This window comes from Centropristis striata, chromosome 11 (genome assembly GCF_030273125.1).
Source record: "Centropristis striata isolate RG_2023a ecotype Rhode Island chromosome 11, C.striata_1.0, whole genome shotgun sequence".
Taxonomy (NCBI): Eukaryota; Metazoa; Chordata; class Actinopteri; order Perciformes; family Serranidae; genus Centropristis; species Centropristis striata.
Window position 1 is genome coordinate 11117291 of NC_081527.1, and position 21423 is coordinate 11138713.

General features: G+C 36.7%; 2 protein-coding genes across 4 annotated transcripts; one reads left to right on the top strand and one right to left on the bottom strand.

The window, feature by feature from the left end:
* Positions 1–396: 396 nt before the first annotated feature.
* On the bottom strand, positions 397–5996 carry LOC131980518 (sorting nexin-16-like). Of its 3 annotated transcripts, none has more exons than XM_059344767.1 (8): positions 5865–5996; positions 5454–5789; positions 4303–4389; positions 3906–4054; positions 3745–3814; positions 3517–3653; positions 2440–2596; positions 397–1800 (listed from the first exon to the last, which is right to left on the bottom strand). In XM_059344767.1, exons 1-7 carry the CDS (start codon positions 5970–5972, stop codon positions 2446–2448), a joined length of 1038 nt encoding a protein of 345 aa, XP_059200750.1. In that variant the 5' UTR covers positions 5973–5996; the 3' UTR covers positions 397–1800; positions 2440–2445. The 3 variants fall into 3 exon arrangements, with proteins under 3 accessions (XP_059200750.1, XP_059200749.1, XP_059200748.1); XM_059344766.1 differs by having other exon boundaries at positions 397–2295; XM_059344765.1 differs by having other exon boundaries at positions 397–2596.
* A 1057-nt stretch (positions 5997–7053) lies between these two features.
* On the top strand, positions 7054–20787 carry LOC131980528 (receptor-interacting serine/threonine-protein kinase 2-like). Its single transcript, XM_059344782.1, has 11 exons — positions 7054–7600; positions 9201–9354; positions 9743–9898; positions 10599–10756; positions 12027–12076; positions 12562–12723; positions 13320–13405; positions 15344–15445; positions 17118–17220; positions 17502–17690; positions 17775–20787. Exons 1-11 carry the CDS (start codon positions 7356–7358, stop codon positions 18155–18157), a joined length of 1788 nt encoding a protein of 595 aa, XP_059200765.1. The 5' UTR covers positions 7054–7355; the 3' UTR covers positions 18158–20787.
* The last annotated feature ends 636 nt before the right edge of the window (positions 20788–21423 follow it).

Sequence of the window (21423 nt, forward strand, 5' to 3'; positions counted from 1 at the left end):
TTCACTCTGTTCGTGGTTTCTTTACCTGGGAGGGACAGCGTCATTGTTTTCAAGTCAAGTCCTAAACTTTGTGTTTCCTAAATATGCACCTTTTCTTTCTGCTCATGCAATGTGATTGGCTGCTGTGGGTTTGATTTAAAGTATTGCCTGTTGCCAAGACGATATGACTAATTGCACTTTTTTGTTGTTTTTACAATGTAATCTTTCATCTTTAGCCATGAGGAGTTATTCCAAGTCAAGAGGCTCATGTGAAGTCATGGGTCATTGGTATCTCAGTAAAAATCTTTTTAGTTGTCAAATGTCTTCCAGACACTGTCAGCAGGTCACTGATGAAACAATATTCGATGAGAAGGCACCAAAATTAATACCTGAGAGGAACAGTTTGTCTTATGTATGTTTATTGAATTTTGCAAGATGAGAACAACTTGTACAACTTCTCCAAAATCGTTCTGAGGTTCTGTGTTCAAGCACTGTCATTTATACATACAGAAGTGTTTGTGTGAGAAAAGAGAGAAGGGACTTGAGTCATTGTTCAAGAAAGAACACCTGCACACCTAACTGCAGCCTCGGAGTAACAACTTGCAAGACAGATAAGAGTAGTAGACAAGTACATGCATTTTCTCTATTCAAGGTTAAAAACGGTTCAGTAACATGAGAACAATCTTTATATGTAAATGAGGCACAGAAGGTTATTAAAGACAGTTCATGTGCTTTTCATTTTTCCATTACAGTTGATTATGCTTTGAGACACAAATAAATCTAACCAAATGTAGTGATCTGTGATGTGGACACACTTTAATGAGAAATGGACATGGTGAATAATTTAATTTAATATTATATGTTATGATAATTATTATTATGAAATATATCAGTGTATTTCACAGTTGTTTTAACTTCTGTCCATTTCAAATCAATATTCAATTGGTTAGGCTCTTATTGTTAAAAGTTTTTTTTAAATTGTTTTTCAGTTGTTATGTAAATATTGTAAATGAATCCTAATGCTGACAAATACACACAACACATAGAGAAACTTCTGAAAGGTTGTGATGTCCCAACTAGGGCTGTCACTATATCAGATTATCGACAAACACAATAAAATACAATTATTATTATTATTATGATTTTTACAGAGAATATAATTTGTGTATGATTATTGTCAATATTGGTATATCACAACACCCCTAACTGTATATAAGTAGAAAGTGCTGCTACAGCGCCATCACAGTCATTCCCCAGCTGCAATGATGGTGCAGAACAGCAGATAAACAGGAAACTCTTGACCAATCAGAGCAGACTGGGCTTTTTTGGGAGGGGGTCTTAAAGAGACAAGTGCTAAAATTGAGCATTTTAGACACTGGGTGAATACTCGGACAGACAGTATGAGAAAAATAATGTGTTTTTTTTTATTATTTTTTTAAATTATTATTATTATTTTTATATTAGATCATGTTCTAGTCGACACCAACCGGTATGAACGTGAAAATGAAAATAAGCACAATAGGTCACCTTTAAGGCCAAAGATTATAGAGTTTATCAGCCAATTACAGCTTTAAAAAATAAGATTTTCAAAAATAGTGAGTACACAAGCCTATATGATTTTCCTGCTTTAACACTGTATGTTTATTTTCATCCTTGCTTTGGCCTCCTTGGGCTCTTTCTCTGACATTCAGTTGTTTTTGTCAGCAGTGTATTTCTGAAATGTACAAAACTAATACAATTATGTATAAATGCATTCAGTGTGGCAGTATGAATGCAGCCTGGTCCCAGATCTCTAATTCACTGCCCACGTCTGTCCTCGTTCTGTGACACAAATAGAATGAATGAAGTGAAATGAAATGAAGTGGCTCTTCAGTCTGACAATGAGGCTAGTATGAATGACGTTTCACTTGGATGGGACTGCTCTGACGCACGCACACATGCACACACGCACAAAGAGAGATGTCTTTTTTTTGCGATAAGAACAGAACATCAAGTTCCCAGAAACCATGTAATTCGGGTGCAGCCGCTTAAATTCTGTAAACTGCTAATACACTGCCACCTTCTGGTCAAATGTGACACTTCCTTTGTCACAGCAACATAATACACATACACTTTTTGTGAATAGAATGTTGGACATGTTGAGGTATTTAGGGTTGATACGCACCTATACATGAAACAAGACATGAAAAAGTGAATTTACGTATTATATCCTCACAAAATAAATAGCTTATTGCTGCATGTACACACACAGTGGGTGGCACAGTGCATCTTGTGCTCTTCAGATGCTTCAGAGCAGAATCAATTATTGACTGTCACCTAGAAACCAAAGGTAAAAGCATCATAAACACCAACATGGAAAATGCCGGTCAATGTTTAAAATTGATGAAAGCATAAAGAGTAAATCTGACGGGACTAGAGGGCTGTTTACTTTGCCCCATGGTTCAATTCTTAGTCACTTACAGACTGTCATCTGTCATCATCCTCCTCTTCATTTCCATCCGTGTGTTTCTGCTTAAATCCATCAGCCGCGCTTGTGTCTCCTGCTGTGAGTGTGTTGGTGTCTGTGGCTGTTGTTGCTGTTTGCTGGCGAGGCCTCTCAGAAGACAGTGACATGGATCTGTGTGAGAGGAAATCACTTCAGTTCAGTGAACAGTACAGTCACGGAAAAAATATTAGACTACCCTTTTTCTTCAATTTCTTGTTCATTTTAATGCCTGGTACAATTTACAAAGGTACATTTGTTTGGACAAATATAATAATACCAACAAAAATAGCTCATAAGAGTTTAATTTAAGAGATGATATCTAGACATTTTCCATGGTTTTCTTGATAATAACCAAAATCATTATCAAGAAAACCATGAAAAATGTCTAGAAATCAGCTCTCAAATTAAACTCTTATGAGCTATTTTTGTTGTTATCATTATATTTGTCCAAACAAATGTACCTTTAGTTGTACCATTAAAATATACAAGAAATTGAAGAAAACAAGCTTGGTCTAATAATTTTGTATTTCTTTATTTCTGGTATGGAGTCATGAGTGTGATATAAAAACAAATATATCAGTAAAAGAATAAGATAATAAATGTGGAAACATAAGGAAGGAATAAAGAAAAGTGAAAATTTAAAATAAACAAAATACTGAGTGAAATATAAGAGGAAGGGAAATATGTAGCTATATGTAGGAAAATATAAATACATAAAATGTACTGGAAAATATTAGTATAATTAATATAATTTATTATAATATAATTTATTTTTAAAATATGTATTTATTTTTATTTAATGTATTTATTTATTTTTCTTCCTTTATTTTTTCAAAATAATTACTCTATTGGTTTTAGTTTTTTTGTTCATTTTGTTACTTGTTACTTGTCACATGTTCCACATAATTAAAATGTAATTTAATTATTGTTATATTTTGTATTTACTTTTTTATTCTTTAATTTATTTCTATTTCTATTTCTACATATATTTTACAGATTTATTATTTTTTATGGTGTTCTTGTGACTCCATAAGCAAAAAACACATCTTTACTTGACTTTGTCCAACAGAATGCTGATGTGGTTTTCCTTCTCCTCCAGTCTTTTCTTCAAAGTGTCGACTTCTCTCTGATTTTCCAGGAGTTCCCCTTGCAGACGATGGTTAGTGTCCTCCAGAGTCTCACAAAAAACCTGTGCTCGGAACAACAACAATGGTAACCAGACAATAGTTTTGACCTTAGGAGACTTTCAAAAACATTTTTTTTAAAGAAGGTGGCCTCACCCTGCTTTCCTCCAAACTATCAAATGGACTTGGCGCCTCAACCAAACACAGGAAGTGTCTGACAGCTTCACTGAGAAACAAATAGATCAAAATCAAACAAGGCTAAGTGCGGTCTCTGGAGAAGTGTTTGAAGTAAAACGTCTTATCGCCACAACACATACCTGCTGATGATGTCATTGTGCAACATCAGGTTCTGCAGAAATGTCTGCAGCCCATTCTGCCTCTCCTCTAGAAAGTCCTCATCATAGTTGTCTTTGAACCAGCTCTTAGAGGGCAGGGTGAGACGCAAGCTGGGAAACAGCTCTTTAAGCTGCAGCAGAGCAGTGAATGAGAGAGCCAGCACACAGAAAAAAAATATATATACAGTATATGACAACAATATTTTATCAGTTAGGGTGAAACCATTGAAACTGAAGTGTTTGCATGCAGCAATACTGCACATCTGTCCATGAACAAGGTAAGAAGTTCCTTTATGGAAATTTCATTGTTTATCATGTCACACCCTGTTGCTGCATAAACAACATCTTAGAGTACTAGAGGGGCATAATTGGTCCTTACCTTGTCGTTAAGCCTGCAGAAGTCAGTGTATCTTCTGAAGACCACCCAGCTGTCTCCTTGACTCCCTGTCACCAGGATCTTATAAACCTACAACACAGAAATCAGCACACAATGAGCTGTAATATCTGAGAGCGTCTGTGCAGCAGTAGAGTGGTGAGCTGTGTGTACAACAGTGGTGAAATACAGCTCAGTTCATTTACTACAAGTACAAATTTGAGGTACTTATATTTAAGTTGGGGCTTTTCTTTTATTAACACTTCTACTCCACTACATCTTGGAGGAAAATGTTGTGCTTTTTACTCCACTACATTTAATTGACAGCTTTAGTTACTTTATAGATTAAGATTTTTTTGCGCTCAAAACATATTAAACGTTCACAAACATGATGGTTTGTTATAAAATAAACTGATCCTTTCAGTCATTTTTCATGTTATAAGCTGAATTGTTTAGTGTGGTATTAGTACTTTTACTTTACCATCCTGTTGTGTTGCGGGTTAAATTGACCCATTTCAAAATTTAAAATAAATGTAAAAAAAATAGTTCAAAGTATTTCTTTATAAAAAGAACAAAAATTTAAAATGTAATTAAAAAAAATCAATGTCATGTTAAACTATTGTATTTTATAAGTAGGTATTTCCAATTTACATTAAAAAAAAAGTTTTAACATGCATTTTTTATGAAAAACAAGTGAATTATCCTTGATCTGGGAGAGGTAAAGTTCACTGTTGCACTAAATATTGATTGAAAGGGTTAGTAATGGAGTTGATAACGAAGTATAAACAATGTTTATTGGGATTTTTTGGTTTCTGACACCTCTAGATAATTAAACATGCCCCGGATTATTGCTGTAAACAAACATTATTGCTGAAACAAGGAACATAACGAGGGTTAAGTAAAGGATCTGAATACCTCTTCCACCACTGGAACACAAACACAAGCTATTTAAGCTTTCAAGAGAAGAAGTCATGTGATGTAAGTGAGACATCACATACATACAAAGTCCATGTGTATTTAAACTGCACACCAATCCAAGTTTTTTTAAAGCTAAAAATACAGTGTTTCACATAATTTTGGAAACCTGTCAATTTGAGTTAATTCTTCTTATTTTCATTGATGGATTTAGTATAAAGTTGAGCCTATTAAATCCTTACTGTGAACTTTGCCCTCTCCTCCAGGATCTCATAGCCCAGCAGTATTGGGGCGATGGGTCTCTCCCCCCAGCTGTCCCCGAGGCTCCTCTCACCCTCCAGCAGTGTGGAGGATCCATCCAAAACGTCTCCCCTGGATCCACTCCATGGGTCATATGGGGTAGGAGCCTGAACTTCAACACCTGAGGGTCCTACTCCTGTCACTCCAGAAATACTGCCTAGAGGTGAGGGCTCACAGGTTACAGAAGAAGTAGACTGTATGGGAGACCTTTTGGTCCTGGACCTGCACGCTCCAGTCCAGTTCACTGGGGATGGGACTGGAACAAAGGGGGCAGCCATCTGTGGTGGACTTGGTGAGCTTTTAATACCAGAATTAGTTCATATAAACAGAACACACAGGGTGACTGTACTTACATCAAATTGTCCCTGTTGGTCAGAGCCGGAAGAATGTTTTCCTATCTGAGCTGTGCAGAGTCTGGCTTCTTGATATTTTAGCTGCATCATCACAAACAGTAGGCACATTGTGTGAGCTCCACGTAAGCAGCACTAGTAATGTGGTAACTTATTTCTTGACAGGCCTTTGCCTCACATGGGTTTCAGATTACAAGGGGGACAAGGTAGACACGTGTTTCAGTGAGTCATGTGCTTCAGTGTGCCTCCAGTTCCCACCCCCCAGACAGGAAGTTTCTCTTCCTGTTTCATAAAGCACAGACAACAAACGAAAGTCACACCCTGTGAACATTACTCTGGTTATAATATTATGATTAGAAATATATTTAATCCGTTTTTTAAATTCTAATATAGATACATACTGTAAATTGATAATACAATAAGTTGATTACAACATTATAGGATGGTATGGAGAGCCCTTAGTGACATATATTTGATAAAATGGAATTTGGTATTTCATTGATTATTTAGTTAACATAATTTTGCTTATTCTGTATCCACAGGACTTGTGTGTTCAACTGTGTGGAATACTTTGGAAGACTGGGAGGTGCTTTTTAAGAAAAACAGTAAATAGTAAATGTAAAAAGACTAATAAAAATAATAACATAAAATATAATGGAAAAACTATAAAAAGCAATAAAAAATATTAATTAAAGAAAAACAGCTTATCAACTACAACAACTTATCTGTTATAATAGTCTTATATTTTGCTAGAACATTATTGCAATACAAACATTTATACAATTTATTTATTGGAAAAAAATATATTTTTACTGTGTTACTCTGTTGTGTCGTCAGATGAACGACACGTGAGGGAAAACCCCATGTTTGGGAAATTCCAGCATGTTAAAAATTGAACTGTTGGGTTCATGGACAGAAGAAATTTTTCATTCCAGTGAAAGTGAAACAAAAAATGTGAACATAAAGTCTGAACAATGTGGTCAACATTAACACCTCATCTTCATATTTAGGCTTGTGCCTATCTATATTTGCTCTTTTAACTGCTGAGTGTTGAGGAGGCTGTTTGGAAAATCAAACCCGCAATAAAATAAAATCGAGGTCAACTTTCTGAATATGAAGCATATGTTACCTGAACGCACCTCGCAAAAACCCGGAAGCGTGTCGTCATTAGCAACAACAAACCCACCTGCCTTAAATGACAGCTCGCTGTTGTTGTTCTCTTTTCACTCAGCGTGTGAGAAAGCTAAGAGGCGCTCTGCCAGCACTACATGAATAAACAGGCAGGTGTTGGCGCACACATTTAATTCTAACGTTAGTTGTTCGGCGTTTTTCGTCAGCAAACGTGCAAGCCATTTTTTAGCCGTCCTCCTCCTCCGCTACATTAGCTTAGCCCGCTAGCACCAGCGACATTATGGCATGCGTGTAAATGGGAGAGCTCTTCCTCATTGCGTTCACCATAAAGGGCAGTTCTGCTTTCAGTATCTAACTTAGTGGATGATAAGTCCTCAGAGACTTTCCGTTAAAGGCTCACACACTGCTATGGAGCCGTCCGCGGCTATGGGCTGTATGAACATTGGCAGTCTGACCAGCACCTTGCCGGTGATCCCCTACCAGAAGCTGACAGACCTGTACTACCTGAGCAGAGGAGGCTTCGGCACCGTGTTCAAGGCGCAGCACTCCGACTGGAGGACCACTGTGGCCATCAAGTGCCTGAAACTCGACTGTCCTGTTGGAGAAAGGTACCCTGGGTCAATGTGATCTCTCCATGTTACAATTTAGGCCATATACACTGTGGAAGATAGTTTAACTGCTGTGAATTTAGAGATAAATTACAGAAAAGTTGGCATCTACTGACAGATCAGATGTATCCATAGGGTCCTAAACACAGTGGGGGTGAAGTACTTCGTCACACTGTTAAAATAATCGCCTAAGTCATTTTTGTCAAAATAGTTGTTGTTTTTTGCCTAAATCATCTCATGATCTCAGATCATGTGATTTTACCCCTTTAAGATCATCACTTCTTTGACAATTTGCCACATTCATAGGCATCGGATGAGAACCCAGCAAAGAAGAGCTAGAGGGAGATTGTTTAGTTATCAGTTTAGTTTATCAGTGTTTTATCGTTGACACTAATATTGGTAACACTTTACTCTAAGGTGTCTACATAAGAGTGACATAAGCGTGTCATAAACATGACATGGGATGTGTCATGAACATCAATGACACTTTAAAGTAACATTAATGCTTATATACTTAAAATACTCAAAGTAAAACAACTCATTGCGCAGATTGACCCAATAATAGTATACATTATATTACTGGATTATAAATATTGATACATTTATGTGTTCATAACTTCAATTTTGCGGCTAAAAGTGGAGCTAACTTTAATTACTTTGTAGACTGCTGGATAGCTTAACATATAATAATAAATAATTATTTATGTTGTTAAAAAAGGTTTGACCAGGATATTTAATGAGCAGGAGGTTTCAAGAAAAAAAATGTACAGTAACCTCCTTGATGCAATGGAAGTTAATTGTGGGCAATAAAGCAATATTTATTGAACTTCAACTGGATTGTGTTGTGATGATATGATCCATGTTATTATATGAATAATATTATTATTCCACCAAATGTCTGTGATCCAAATGAATGACTCTGAGTAATCTCTACTTAAGAACTTATAAGAAATTTGTTATTGAAGTGTTTTGTTTGACACACATAAAGGATTTGGCCTTATGTAACAAAAAAGTGGGACACAGGCAGTGATGGAAAAAGTATTAAGATCTCTTACTGAAGTAAAAGTACTAATACTACTCTGCAAAATGACTCCACTACAAGTAAAAGTCCTGCATTTAAAACTTGCTTTACCACGTTAAAATGTACTTAAAGTATCGAAAGTAAAAGTACTTCTTTGCAGAATGGATCCACTCAGGTAGTGGGGAAGTACAATATTTGCCTCTAAATGTAAATGTAAATGTAAAGGGAGGCGAAGTATAGAGTTGCATAAAATGGTAAAGTACCTCAAAATTATACTTAAGTACAGTACTTGAGTAAATGTACTTAGTTGTATTCCACATGACACAGGTCATTGTATTGATCATTTTATACATAATTTAGTATATACTTGGCATATAATGATAAATATCAATACCTTATTATAATAATAATTCCAACCCTCTGCTCTGATGACAGACAGATTCACAAGATTAATTATTTTGGTATGTTTCCTGTGCATCTGTTTACACCCACAACGGAGCAAATGTCATCACTGCTTTGGCATTTTTATCTCTTTGTGTGAGAGTAAATACTGACTCTGTGAAACTGGCTGTGTTCCAGAGAGAGGAACTGCCTGCTGAAGGAGGCCGAGGTGCTCCACAAAGCCAGGTTCAACTACATCATCCAGATCTTTGGCATCTGCAATGAGCCCGAGTTCTTCTGCATAGTCACGGAGTTTATGAGCAATGGCTCTCTGGACCTGTTGCTCCACGAGGTAGCTATATGTCATCAGTCATGCTACAACACTAAGAGGTCTTTATTTAGAAACAGATCAAGTCCTGACATCATAATCCAAGGCTCTTAAAAAACAGCAGGTTTCCTTGACTTTCCTTATGGAAAAATAAAGTAGTCTGTATTTAACCAAAACAAACTGGCAAGTATTCACATGCTATGATGGAACAAGGGGGTGGAAAGCTAATGGCAGACAAGTAAAGTTGGGGGGATTCCCTCTTGGTGTCATAAATATACCTTTACTTTCAATTTGTGCTCCTGTATTGCTTTGCTTTGTAGATGAAATACAGATTAACATTTCCCCTGCCTCTGCCAAAACACATTTTGCTGGTATTTTTATTGACATTTATTTTTGTCTCTGTTGTCTACAGAAAGACATGTATCCTGGGCTTGCTTGGCCATTGCGGCTGAGGATCCTGTATGAGATCGCCCTGGGGGTTAATTTTCTTCACAACATGAACCCACCCCTCCTACATCATGACCTAAAGACGCAGAACATACTGTTGGATGGGGAATTTCATGTTAAGGTATGTCTGTCAGCGAGACTCTGTTACAGTATGTACTGTATGTTGAAGAAAAGGAACAACATTCGAGAGTGGGTGTCATTCATTGTGGCTATCTGTACTTTCATTATTGCAACGTATACATGTGTGGGTGCATGGGAACAGATTATCTCACAGATATCACATGTTCAGTGAATTCCCATGTTAACCACATAAAGCATACAGTATAAAACAAAGCTAAAAGTATTGTGGTTTATGGTGCTTCAATTTAAGGATTTGCTGAATTATTTATTAATATTTTATTGTTTATTATTTATCACTCTGATAAAATAAGAAGTCTAAAGGTGCAACATTGGGCTCTGGGAAACTACAATGAGCACTTTTCAATATTTTTCACAATTCATTTTCACATTTCTTAGACTAAATGTCGATAAAATAATCATCAAATGAATGGATAATTAAAATGATTGTTAGTTTCAGACATAATTATTATTCCTTTGATGAATTGAAGTTGTACAAAAAGTGCTTTCTTCAGTTGCATGATTTGCTAATAAACAGAGTGTCATCTTAGCTCCCACTTAAAAAAAACAAAACAGACAGTTCTCTCACGACATAGCACAGTTTTCTCAGTTTTCTTTAATTGATAATTGTATAAGCTGAATGAGAAAAAAGAACATATAAATATCTACTATCAAGTAATTCCTAATTCTGTTGCTCTGTCCAGATCGCAGACTTTGGCCTTTCAAAGTGGCGGCAGCTGTCCGTCAGTAAAGGCTCAGGGTCCAAGCCCACAGAGATGGGGGGCACGGTGATCTACATGCCCCCAGAGAAGTACGAACCATCAAAGAGCCGCCGGGCTGACGTGAAACACGACATGTACAGGTGAGACAGAACCTCAATTACCACTTGTTAGAAATACAACAGCACAGCACCCACACTGTTCTGAATAGCATCTAAACTGAATGAATGTACTGTTGAGAGAATCAGTAGTAGCGAATAACTTTTCCCAGATCAAACTGATGTAGTTGTTCCCCAGTGTCTTCTTTAGCAAGTTTTGTCCTCAAGCTTTTTGGGTTTTATTTATTTATTTATTTATTTATTAACTGCTCTAGCCTTTCCAATTCAAAATTGATACGAAGTTATGTGAAATTGCATATTTTATGAAAGGACAATCCTAAAATTTTCTTGGTGGTGGGAACCAAGTACATGCACCTAAGTCTTCCACAAACTCAGGGAAAACACTGGTTTTATGTACTGTATATACAATTATTATTATGTATATAATAATTATTATAAAGATTATTAAACCACCCTTGTCTTCTTCAATTTCTTGTTAATTTTAATGCCTGGTAAATAAAGTAATTTTGATTTTGATTTGGTACAACTAAAGGTACATTTGTTTGGACAAATACAATGATATCAACAAAAATACCTCAAAAGAATTTAATTTAAGAGCTGATATCTAGATATTTTCTATTGTTTTCTTGATAATGATTTTGATTATTTAAATTTTTTTTATCATTATATTTGTCCAAACAAATGTACCTTTAGTTGTACCAGGCATTTAAATGAAAAAGAAATTAAAGGAAACAAATGGTCAAATAATTATTTCCATGACTGTTTATGAACTGGATGAACTCTTGATGACATCATTGCACATTTTTAAACTACTGATAAAGTAAATATTTGTTGAGCACTATCGGCATTATGGGAAGGAAGGCTGTCTTTTTTACCGTCAAGGTGTGACAAAGTGCTGGCCCGCTGTTTGAATAGTTTACATACCATCGCAGAACAGTGCATCGATTTGTGCCAGTGACAATAGAAAGACCTTGAATTCTGTCAGTCATACCAGGCAAATGGTCTGATCTCAGGAATCTGTCAGACAGGGAGTTTTGACTGTTATATTACTATTACATATTATCATAATGGCTGAATATGAATCTCTTTTGGATTGTGGCTGACGTATTGTCTTTTAGCTTTTAGGCAATAGGTTTGGATTGCTGCAACAGGTTGAATCGTCATTGTTCCTGAAAACAGCCTCCCCGGTTAGCTTATCGTAAAGTCCCTCCGCTCTGAAGGGGAAAACCAGTTGAACAGGATGATGTAACAAATCTTTCTTAACTGTTTTTTCTCCCGCATTTTTACCCTAAAGCTATGCCATCATTATGTGGGAAGTGCTGTCAAGGCAGATTCCATTTGAAGGTAACACAGTTTTTATTTTGTTGCTCTCCTGTACATGTGCATCTCAATACATTAGAATATCATGGAAAAGTCCATTTCCAGTAGTCAAGTCAGATAGCCCCAACCAAGTATTGAGTCATATAGATGGACATCCTTTTCAGAGACCAACATTTCCATGTTAAACATACTTTTTAAAATTGGTCTTTTGTAATATTAAACATTTTTTTGAGACACTGAATTTTAGGTCTTCATTAAATGTAAGCCATAATGAAGAAATTAACTAAATTAAGACATGAAATGTTTCATTCTGTATATAATTGATCTATTTAATGTGTTATTTTCACTTTTTGAATTTAATTACTGACATAAATAAACTTTTCTATGATATTCTAATTTATTGAGATACACCTGTATGTCCAAGTTAGAGTCATTACTCATTCTGTTCAGTTTGCGTGAGATTTCCCTGTGCTTACTGATTAACCTCTGATCTGTGTTTGTTTAAACAGAGGTGACCAACCCCATGCAGATCATGTTCAGTGTGCTCCGTGGGATGCGTCCTGACACGAGTCGGGACAGTCTGCCTGCTGATATCCCCGGCAGAGAAACCCTCATCAGTTTAATGACCTGCGGCTGGACCGCTAACCCTGATGAACGACCTTCCTTCCTCAGTAAGCTCACACAAAAAAGTGAACTGCAGACTTTTTTTTTTATTCTGGCAGAAGATTACAAATTCCACCCTCTCAAAGGATTACTCCCGTTGAACCGGTTTGACCTATTTTACAGTTTGGAATGACATCTTTTTTTATGTTGAGTAACAGAAAAGTCCTTCAAATCAGTGCTATATTTTACCATGACTAAGCACTGACTAAGTATCAGTTTCCTGTCACGTATTGAAACCGTCTTTGCTGACTGCACCGACTCATTTTCTAAACAAAGTTATTTTCCATTCAGATATTTATGGAAATTGTTAATCTCATGGCCAGAGCACAGACATTAACTACTTGCTGACATTTGTTTCGATGGTGATCTTTGGCATGCAATCGGTCACAGCAACACAGTCACATTACATACTGTGTATTATGTAGATCCTTAAAAGTAAATCTGTACATTTTTGTGATATTGAAACCGTAAAACCAAGAACTTTAGTGTAATAGTTCAGTTGGCACTTGACCATACAGCTTCCTTTCATCTGTACATAAAAGTACCCTGAATAAATGTTCACAAATGTTATCTTATGATACGATTTGTCTTTTTGCTATTTCAGAGTGTTTGATTGAGCTGGAGCCCATGGTGAGGAAGTTTGACGAAATCGACTTCCTGGAGGCCGTGTTAGAGATCAAGAGGTCAAAGGTTAGTCAGGTGACTTTTCCCAATTCCTTTTTTTAAAGTTATAATATGTCACTTTTCTGCATTAGATGTCTAAAATGATGAGACCTTTTTGAGTTGTGTACTTAAAAAAAGTATTTGGTGCTTCCAACAATTTTCAAACCCAGAGAAAGCTGTGATTCTAATCAAAGTAACATTCATTTGATCGCCTTGATGCGCTAATTTGCATATATTTCCAGGACATAAATCTGAACATTAGATACAGCAAATTTAAAAGCTATTTTTTTATTTTTTACAGAAGGAAATTGGGATCTCTCCTATTATCATTTGATAAATCAGAAAATACTGTCAGAAGCCATATAAAATAAATCTCTGTTATGTTTTTAGGAACAAAATGTTCTATAAATCAGTGTGTGAATGATAAAGAGGCAAACCCCTCTATAAAAACCCTCAGAATATAGTCAGGAATAAAACTGGTAAGTCTGGTGTGTGTAAGTGTAACTGAAGTCGAGATTTATGGCTCAGAGCAGGAGAAAAAAACTCATTTTGGGAAAAAAAAGCTGTTAAAGATTTAATACATTCTTAATGGAAATTACTATTTGAAGACAAAATATTGAATTTAATTCATAGCAACAACAACATAGAACATGTAGAAACAAAATATTGTGCAGGAGAGCAGGAGCTCTCTAACGATGCCTGTGATGACGAGACTGTCTTGTGCTCCTATTTACTGAAATAGAACGGTAACTTTTAATGAATTTAGGAGAAATCTAGAAGTGAAATAGACACCTAAATGTTTGTTTTGGATGTTTCCAGTTCACTATTCTGAAAAGAAAACATGTTATGGTAGCCCAAAACCTCAAAATTGACCAATGTATGAAAAAATTATGTTTTACGCCTGTAGTGTCTCGCCTTAAGTCAACAAGATTTGAATGGTTTAGTTCCCTTCTCTTTGCTAATGAACCAACTCACTGTTACAGGAGGCATTTTACCTCAGCCTATACTGTAAGAGTTCCCTTGTGTTAAACACTCAACAGTTGCAGCTATGTGCGACTGTAACTGTTCAGTCAAAGCTGTGAATGTGTGAAACTGTACAATCGATCAAAACATTTTCTTAGTTTCCTCTGAAACATGATTTTCAAACAAACAAGTTATTAATACGTCACTGAAACACCCGTTTGTTTTCACCTTACGTCTCAGTGGTTAGTGGTCAGGTGTTATAGGTGTGATATAACTGTGTATCTGGATGAAGGAATCCCCCTGTTCAGGAATACATAGCTAGTAACACGTCTGCACACAAAGACGGGGATAAATCTTGATCTGTGTGTAATATGGGACAGTTTGAATTTCATTGTGACTCAGAGAGGATGATGGGTCAAAAATTCACTTCATAATTTCCCCTTAACGTGTGCTTCCTCTTTTCAGTCTTGGTGTGTGTGTGTGTGTATGTGTATGTGGGTATGTGCACATGAGTGAGACCATTGTTTAAGTTGGATCAGGGCCTAGTGTGGTTATCTGGTTAAGTGGAAGAGATAAAAAAAATCAATTGCTGTGTTAGAAGAATAGCTATTGTTTTTTATGTTGTATTCTGTGATATTGTGTTAATATGTATTTAAAAAGATGTCAGTTAGTTTGGGAGTAAGTGCACATTCTTATATTTAAATTGTGTGATAAGAACTGAAATACACAACAAGTGGTTTTTGGTGGTTAGTTTTTAGACAACACAGCCAAGATTCTACCAGGAACTAGTGGTGTAAATATTTAACTGTGACAAGCTGTTTGACATTGTTTGTAGTCATTGATGAAGGTCGCTAAATAAAGTGTCTCTCTGGGTTAATAGCAGATTTGATTGATTTGAAGTGAGTATATCTGATAGAACACATTCTTAACAAGTCATTGTTCCCCACTGATCCTCCTGTCAACATGACTCATTTCTCTCTCTTCTTCCTTGTTGCTCCACAGTTGCTGCGGAGGCCCAGCTGTTGTTCAGCCCAGTCAGAGAGTGAAAAGAGGAGCGAGGAGGGATCATTGAACACTCTGAAGGACAGGCCCAGTCCCTGGCTGGTCAGTGACTGAAATGTCTTTGACAATATTAAGATGAATCTAATCATAAACAGGGCTACACGGTGGAGTTTGCATGTTCTCTCCATGTCAGTGTGGGTTCTCTCTGGGTCCTCCCACAGTCCAAAAACATAGGTTTATTTGGTGACTTTAAATTGCCCGTAGGAGTGAATGAGACTGTGGCTGTATCCCAATGTCAAGGATCCTTCCTTGGGAGGATCCTTTCTCCTATTTTGTGAAAATGGAAGAAGATCCTTTAAGGTTGAATCTCCACGATTTAGCAAGTAAAAGCCACAAAGTTAATTAAACCTGAATATTTCACTTATCCTGGCTGAATTTGGCCACTACTTAGTTTCATAAAAGCAACAGAGCATAACTCACCAAGGAAATGTGTTCTGTGATTTTTTTAAATTTTATTTTACAGTACAGTACAATAACAGTTACAATAAATAACAATAACGGATAATAGCGGACTGTCGGTCCCTATTAACACAATAAACAAATGCATAACCTTCTGAATGGCATAGCTACGTATACTTTGCACATAGTACATCATCATCTGACGCTTATGAATGAACAATTAATAACTTTAGCGACTGAGACGGCATCAATTAACTTAACTGGTAATGTATCAAGATGATGTTTTATTATCTTTTAGCTAAATATTCTGGCATTTCTTTATGGATATGTTTTTGCTTGACTTTGAACACAAGTTTTATTAGTGATGTGATAACAAATATTCAGTGTAAACTGAAAATACTTAATTATTATATTTATTTATTTATTATATATATTTAAATTCATAAAGCGATTCACTGCGTCACTGTTTCTACACTCACCATTTTAAAATCTCCCGGCAGACCGATGTGCACAATGCTTTATGGGTACGTGGGGCGCACGGAGGATACACACATGCAGCCTTGGAATTTGGGCAATTGAAGGATTCTGTTTTTTTTCTTCTTCTTTTTTTACTTCCAGTCACGTTTATCTTACTGTGGCCTCGTTTTTCAAGAAGTCCTGCACCACTATAGAAACTCGCTATCATGGCTAGAAGTAGGAAGGACTCAGAAATGCTTTGAGTGCAGTATAGAGCACTCATGAATATGCCATAAATCGTTAAGCAAAATGCAAGTTTAATTTATTTGATAATTATTTTACAAAAAAATGATTAAACCCGAATATACAACATTTTTCTAAGTGTTACCAATATTTGGCAAAACATGAGGCTCCACATGCTATACATATTGAACTATTTTTTTTACAACTTCTCTTGACCTGTCATCTCTGCTCTGTGTAAACAGCCTGCAGTTCAGTTTTAATATTACAGATTTTTTGTCATGTGGCTGTTGGTCTCAGATGAGTCATTCATGTCTTCCCATTTGCGCTGCAGTAAGCACAATTTAATGTTTTTTACATGGTCTAATTAATGCAAATGGACTACTTTGACAGAAGCATTAATCTCACATCCCTCGTTCAAGGATCACATGAAATGTGAAACCTGAATTTTTGTTTCTACAGTTTCTGGCTATGATAAATGGTATCATGTTAACAGGCATTTTTTTTTTTTTTAAGTATTTATTTTTTGCTTTTCAACCCTGCCGATGGGTTGTGGCATTCAGAGGATTGATGTCTGTGTGGAAATGTGAATTAAACATCACTGTTTGTTCTGCCACAGGAGAGCTCCACCTCAGGCTCAGGCTCGGGCTCCTGTTCCTCCGCGGACACAGACATATCTCTACCAGGCCCCCTCACCAGCAGCAATGCAACGCCTTCTAGAGGTAATGACAACAGGACTTATGTATGCATATACAGGTGCAGCTCAATAAATTAGAATATCATAGAAAAGTTTATTTATGTCAGTAATTCAATTCAAAAAGTGGAAATATTATATCATTATATAGCTCAATACACACAGAATGGAACATTTCATGTCCTAATTTATTTAATTTATTTTAATTATAATGATTATGGCTTACATTTAATGAAGAACTAAAATTCAGATAAAAAATCTGCACACATTAGAAGCTTTTTCACGCCTCTTCTACTCTTTCTGCTGCAGAGGGCCCTCCATCGTCATTTTTAGCTCATAATCTGGAGTCTCCTGAGTCTTTGAAGGACCCCTGCGGAATGAACAATCTGAACGGCTACATGAGTGCCAGACCCATGAACATCAAACCAGAACCGCCTGTCAGTGAATATGCCACACAGCTGAATAACTTCCCCCTCAAGCCTCACCAGCAGATACAAGGTACAAGCAGTACTGGATCAAAATGTGTGATGCAGTTCTGAAAGGTTGAATTAATCTGAATAACTCCTCTCTCCTCACTTGCAGCAGATTACTCTCCTCCGTTGCAGCACTCCCCTCCATCACAAGGTCCGGTTGCTCAGTGGATTGCGTCGCGTCGCGAGGAGATCGTCGCCCAGATGACGGAGGCCTGTGTGAACCAGAGCTTGGACGCCCTGCTGGCCGCCACCATGCTGATGCGGGAGGATTACGAGCTGGTCAGGACCCAGCCCACACGCACCGCCAAGGTCCGCCAGCTTCTGGACCACTGTCACCGACACAACGAAGACTTCTGCCGCATCGTCGTCCGCAAGCTGCGTGACAATAGGCAAATGGGTCTGCAGCCGTTCCCGTCTGAAATCGGCTCCCCTACCCTCGTCCCCGGCGCACCGCCGCTGACCATGTCCTACAATAACCCCAGGAACATGTAGCAGCAGTCACAGCAAAACAGTGGAAACAATCCAGATTATAAACTGTGCCAACGTTACACTACAACTCTCTCTGGTTTCGCTGTCGTCGAGGTGGTTACCGTGGTTTCTGTCAGTCTTTCTCTCAAAGAGGATCGCTGGGTGAGCGAAAAGAGTCACATGTACAAAACTAACCTATTGGCTTGGAACAAAATCCACTCACAAGAGACAAAAAGTTGTATTCTGTATAATCTGAAAAGATTTTGACAGATTTTGATTTTATTTAAAAATGTTATGAATATAATGAGGTGATTTAGTTATAATCCCTTCGTTCTGAGTGGATGTATCGCAGCGTTTCTCTCCTTTCGGTACGTTATGCTTTTGTCTTCAAAGCTCAGTTACCATTATGTTAAAGTGTATTTATGTAGCCCAGTATTCTTTATGTGTGCGTGCCTGCATGCATGCATGCATGCGTGTTTGTGTGCAAACAACCTCGACACACTCAGTTGATCTGAGTAAGTGACAGGAGAACTGTTAACATGCTGGAAAACCTACAGCCAAAATTAGGTTTATTCCTATTAAAGCAATCTTGTATCATGTAGTCACAGCAGGTGAACTGCTCTGATAGCAGAGAGCGAGTGTGTGGCCCTCACAGTGTCTTTGTATTAGAGCGGATGACCTATATTCGTACGAAAGGTATTTGTCCCTGGCTAGGCTCCCCTCTTTTTCTTTTTTTCTTTTTTTACTGCTGAGCCAAAGAGAGTAGCAGGGGCATGGAGTAAAGAGGAAGTTGAGATTGAAATATAACTCTCAGAATGACTGGGACGTGTGTGTGTGTGTGTGTGTGTCTGTGTCTGCATGTCTGTGTCCAGATTAAAATGTGGACCAAAGTGATCTGATCTTTTGGTCTTTTAGTAGCGGCCTCACCTCTCAGTGTTGTTAATATTTTGTTCACTTCAGACACTTCGGACTCATCTGGATACTTCCAGAGTTACAGTTTATCCACAGACTTCACATATTTGATCAAACCTGCTTTTACTGTAGCAACCTTTAGTTTACTGGCTTTTTAAGCAGCCACTGCTCACTTTATCAATCTTGACTCATCCAACTTTTTCTACTGTAACCGTGCTTCCTAATCTGTCAAGAAAACACTCATATTCACAAGAAGACCGTAGCACCAGTTTGTCTTTATAAGTAAAATTGAATAATACATTTTTTGTCATTACTTCATTCATACAGACATTTACTGTATGTTTTTGTGCCAAAATGCATTGTAGGTAAGAAAAGAATGACACAATTGTTACTATTTGCCCTCCTTACAGCCATGTTTGTATATATGTGTGTGTGTGTGTGTGTGTGCTAGGAATGCAACTAACAATGATTTTCATTGATTCATTTGACAGTTATTTTCTCATGGAAAAATGATTAGACCACCCTTGTTTTGTCTAATGTCTATTTGTTTGGCCAAATATAATGATAACAACAAAAATAGGTCATAAGAGTTTAATTTAAGAGATGATATCTAGCCATTTTCCATGGTTTTCTTAATAATGATTTTGGTTATTATCAAGAAAACCTGTATAAAAAAATATGTAATCATTTCCAAAATTGTTTTTAGAAATATTATGCTTCCCTCCGTATTTGTTGGCATGTTGGCATTTAATTGGCAGTAATTTAACAGCCCCATAAATTACGTTGCTCATAAATCTGATGATTCATGAATGAATCACCAAATTTAAATTGAGGATTGTGTTCAAAGAAGTCATAAAATAAAGTCATAAAAACAACAGACATTTAATGCTGCATGCGAATACTTCAGTAGAAGCTTCATCTGTAAAAAGATGACACTCAGTACAGCCCTAATCAAAATAGTTGCACATTAGTTTTCTTTTAATGTATTGATTGATCATTTCAGCATCGGTGTGTATGCTGTACGCATGTTTGCATCTCATTAATGGCCTTACTGTCTTCATCACTGCCGTCACTTCCTCCAAACAGGTGCTTAAATTACAATATTGTGGCTTTGTCATTTATCGTAGAGTAACCTGTTTTGTTCCCCATCGTGGGTGCAAAGGAATTTCAGTTCAGTAAAGTGAGAAATGAGCCACAGCAGGTCATTCTTAGTAAGACACATTGTTATAAGAAATCACACACAGTTAAATCCTCACATTTAAATGACTCCAGGAAGGCCGAGCGAGGTGGATATGTTTCCATAATGTTGGACTTGTATTGCCTTGTCTTTGATAACCGTGCCTCACGTTCTGCTTTTGGTCTCAACTATAGAAACATACAAAAGCCTTTTTCACACATATCAAGAAATGTTGAGTAAAAATGCTACAAATTTGGTAGCTTGAATATGTTGTAACATATTTTGTACCGTAGATGATAGTTTCATCTTTTTTTATACACATTTTCATTTGTGATCTCTTGTTAAAAATCCATGCTTTGTTTTTATGTTAAGTGATGATTTCATATCGGTAGAAACGCCTTCTGCAAAATTCCCGCCTCATTTTGTGCCCATGTCATTATCAGTATCAGTTGTTTAAACAATAATATAATATGTTACATAGAGTTCAGTTAATGTGTTTCAACCCAAACAAGGATTTTTCACATATTGTATCAAACTCTTCATTAAAATGGATACTCTGTTTTTACTTCTGTGTGCTTTCTTCTTATTTCCACTGAAATTCTTCTTATGTAACAATAATACAAGGCAGAATTTACTCTAACGGCACAGTTAGTATAATGTTGTCATCTATATAGAGCTGCTGTTTCTTATGCCAAGAACCAAGAGAGTTTATTTGTAGCTATATATTACTGAACAGGCCCCTGACTGAGACTTCAGGGGGCTTTGCCTGCTGACACAAAATGACCACAAAGGGAAGGAAATAAATTACAAAGACACTTAAAAATGACAATAAAACTCAAAACAACCACAAAGAGACATAAACTGATCACAAGGAGATGCAAATTGACTACATACACTTAAATTGCCGACAAAGAGATGCAAATGCAACAAAAAGACGATGAAGAGACGAAGACAACAGAGTCAAAATGACCACAATGAGACATAAAACAACCACAAAGAGATGCAAAATGACCACAAAGAAATAAAAGAGACTCAAGAAATGCAAAATAAACAGAAAGAGACTCAAAATAACCACAAAGAGACTCAAAACAACCAGAAAGAGATGCAAAAATGACCACAAATAAACTCAAAATAACCACAAAGAGACATTACATGATCACAAGGGGATACAAATTGATTACAAAGACACTCAAGAGATGCA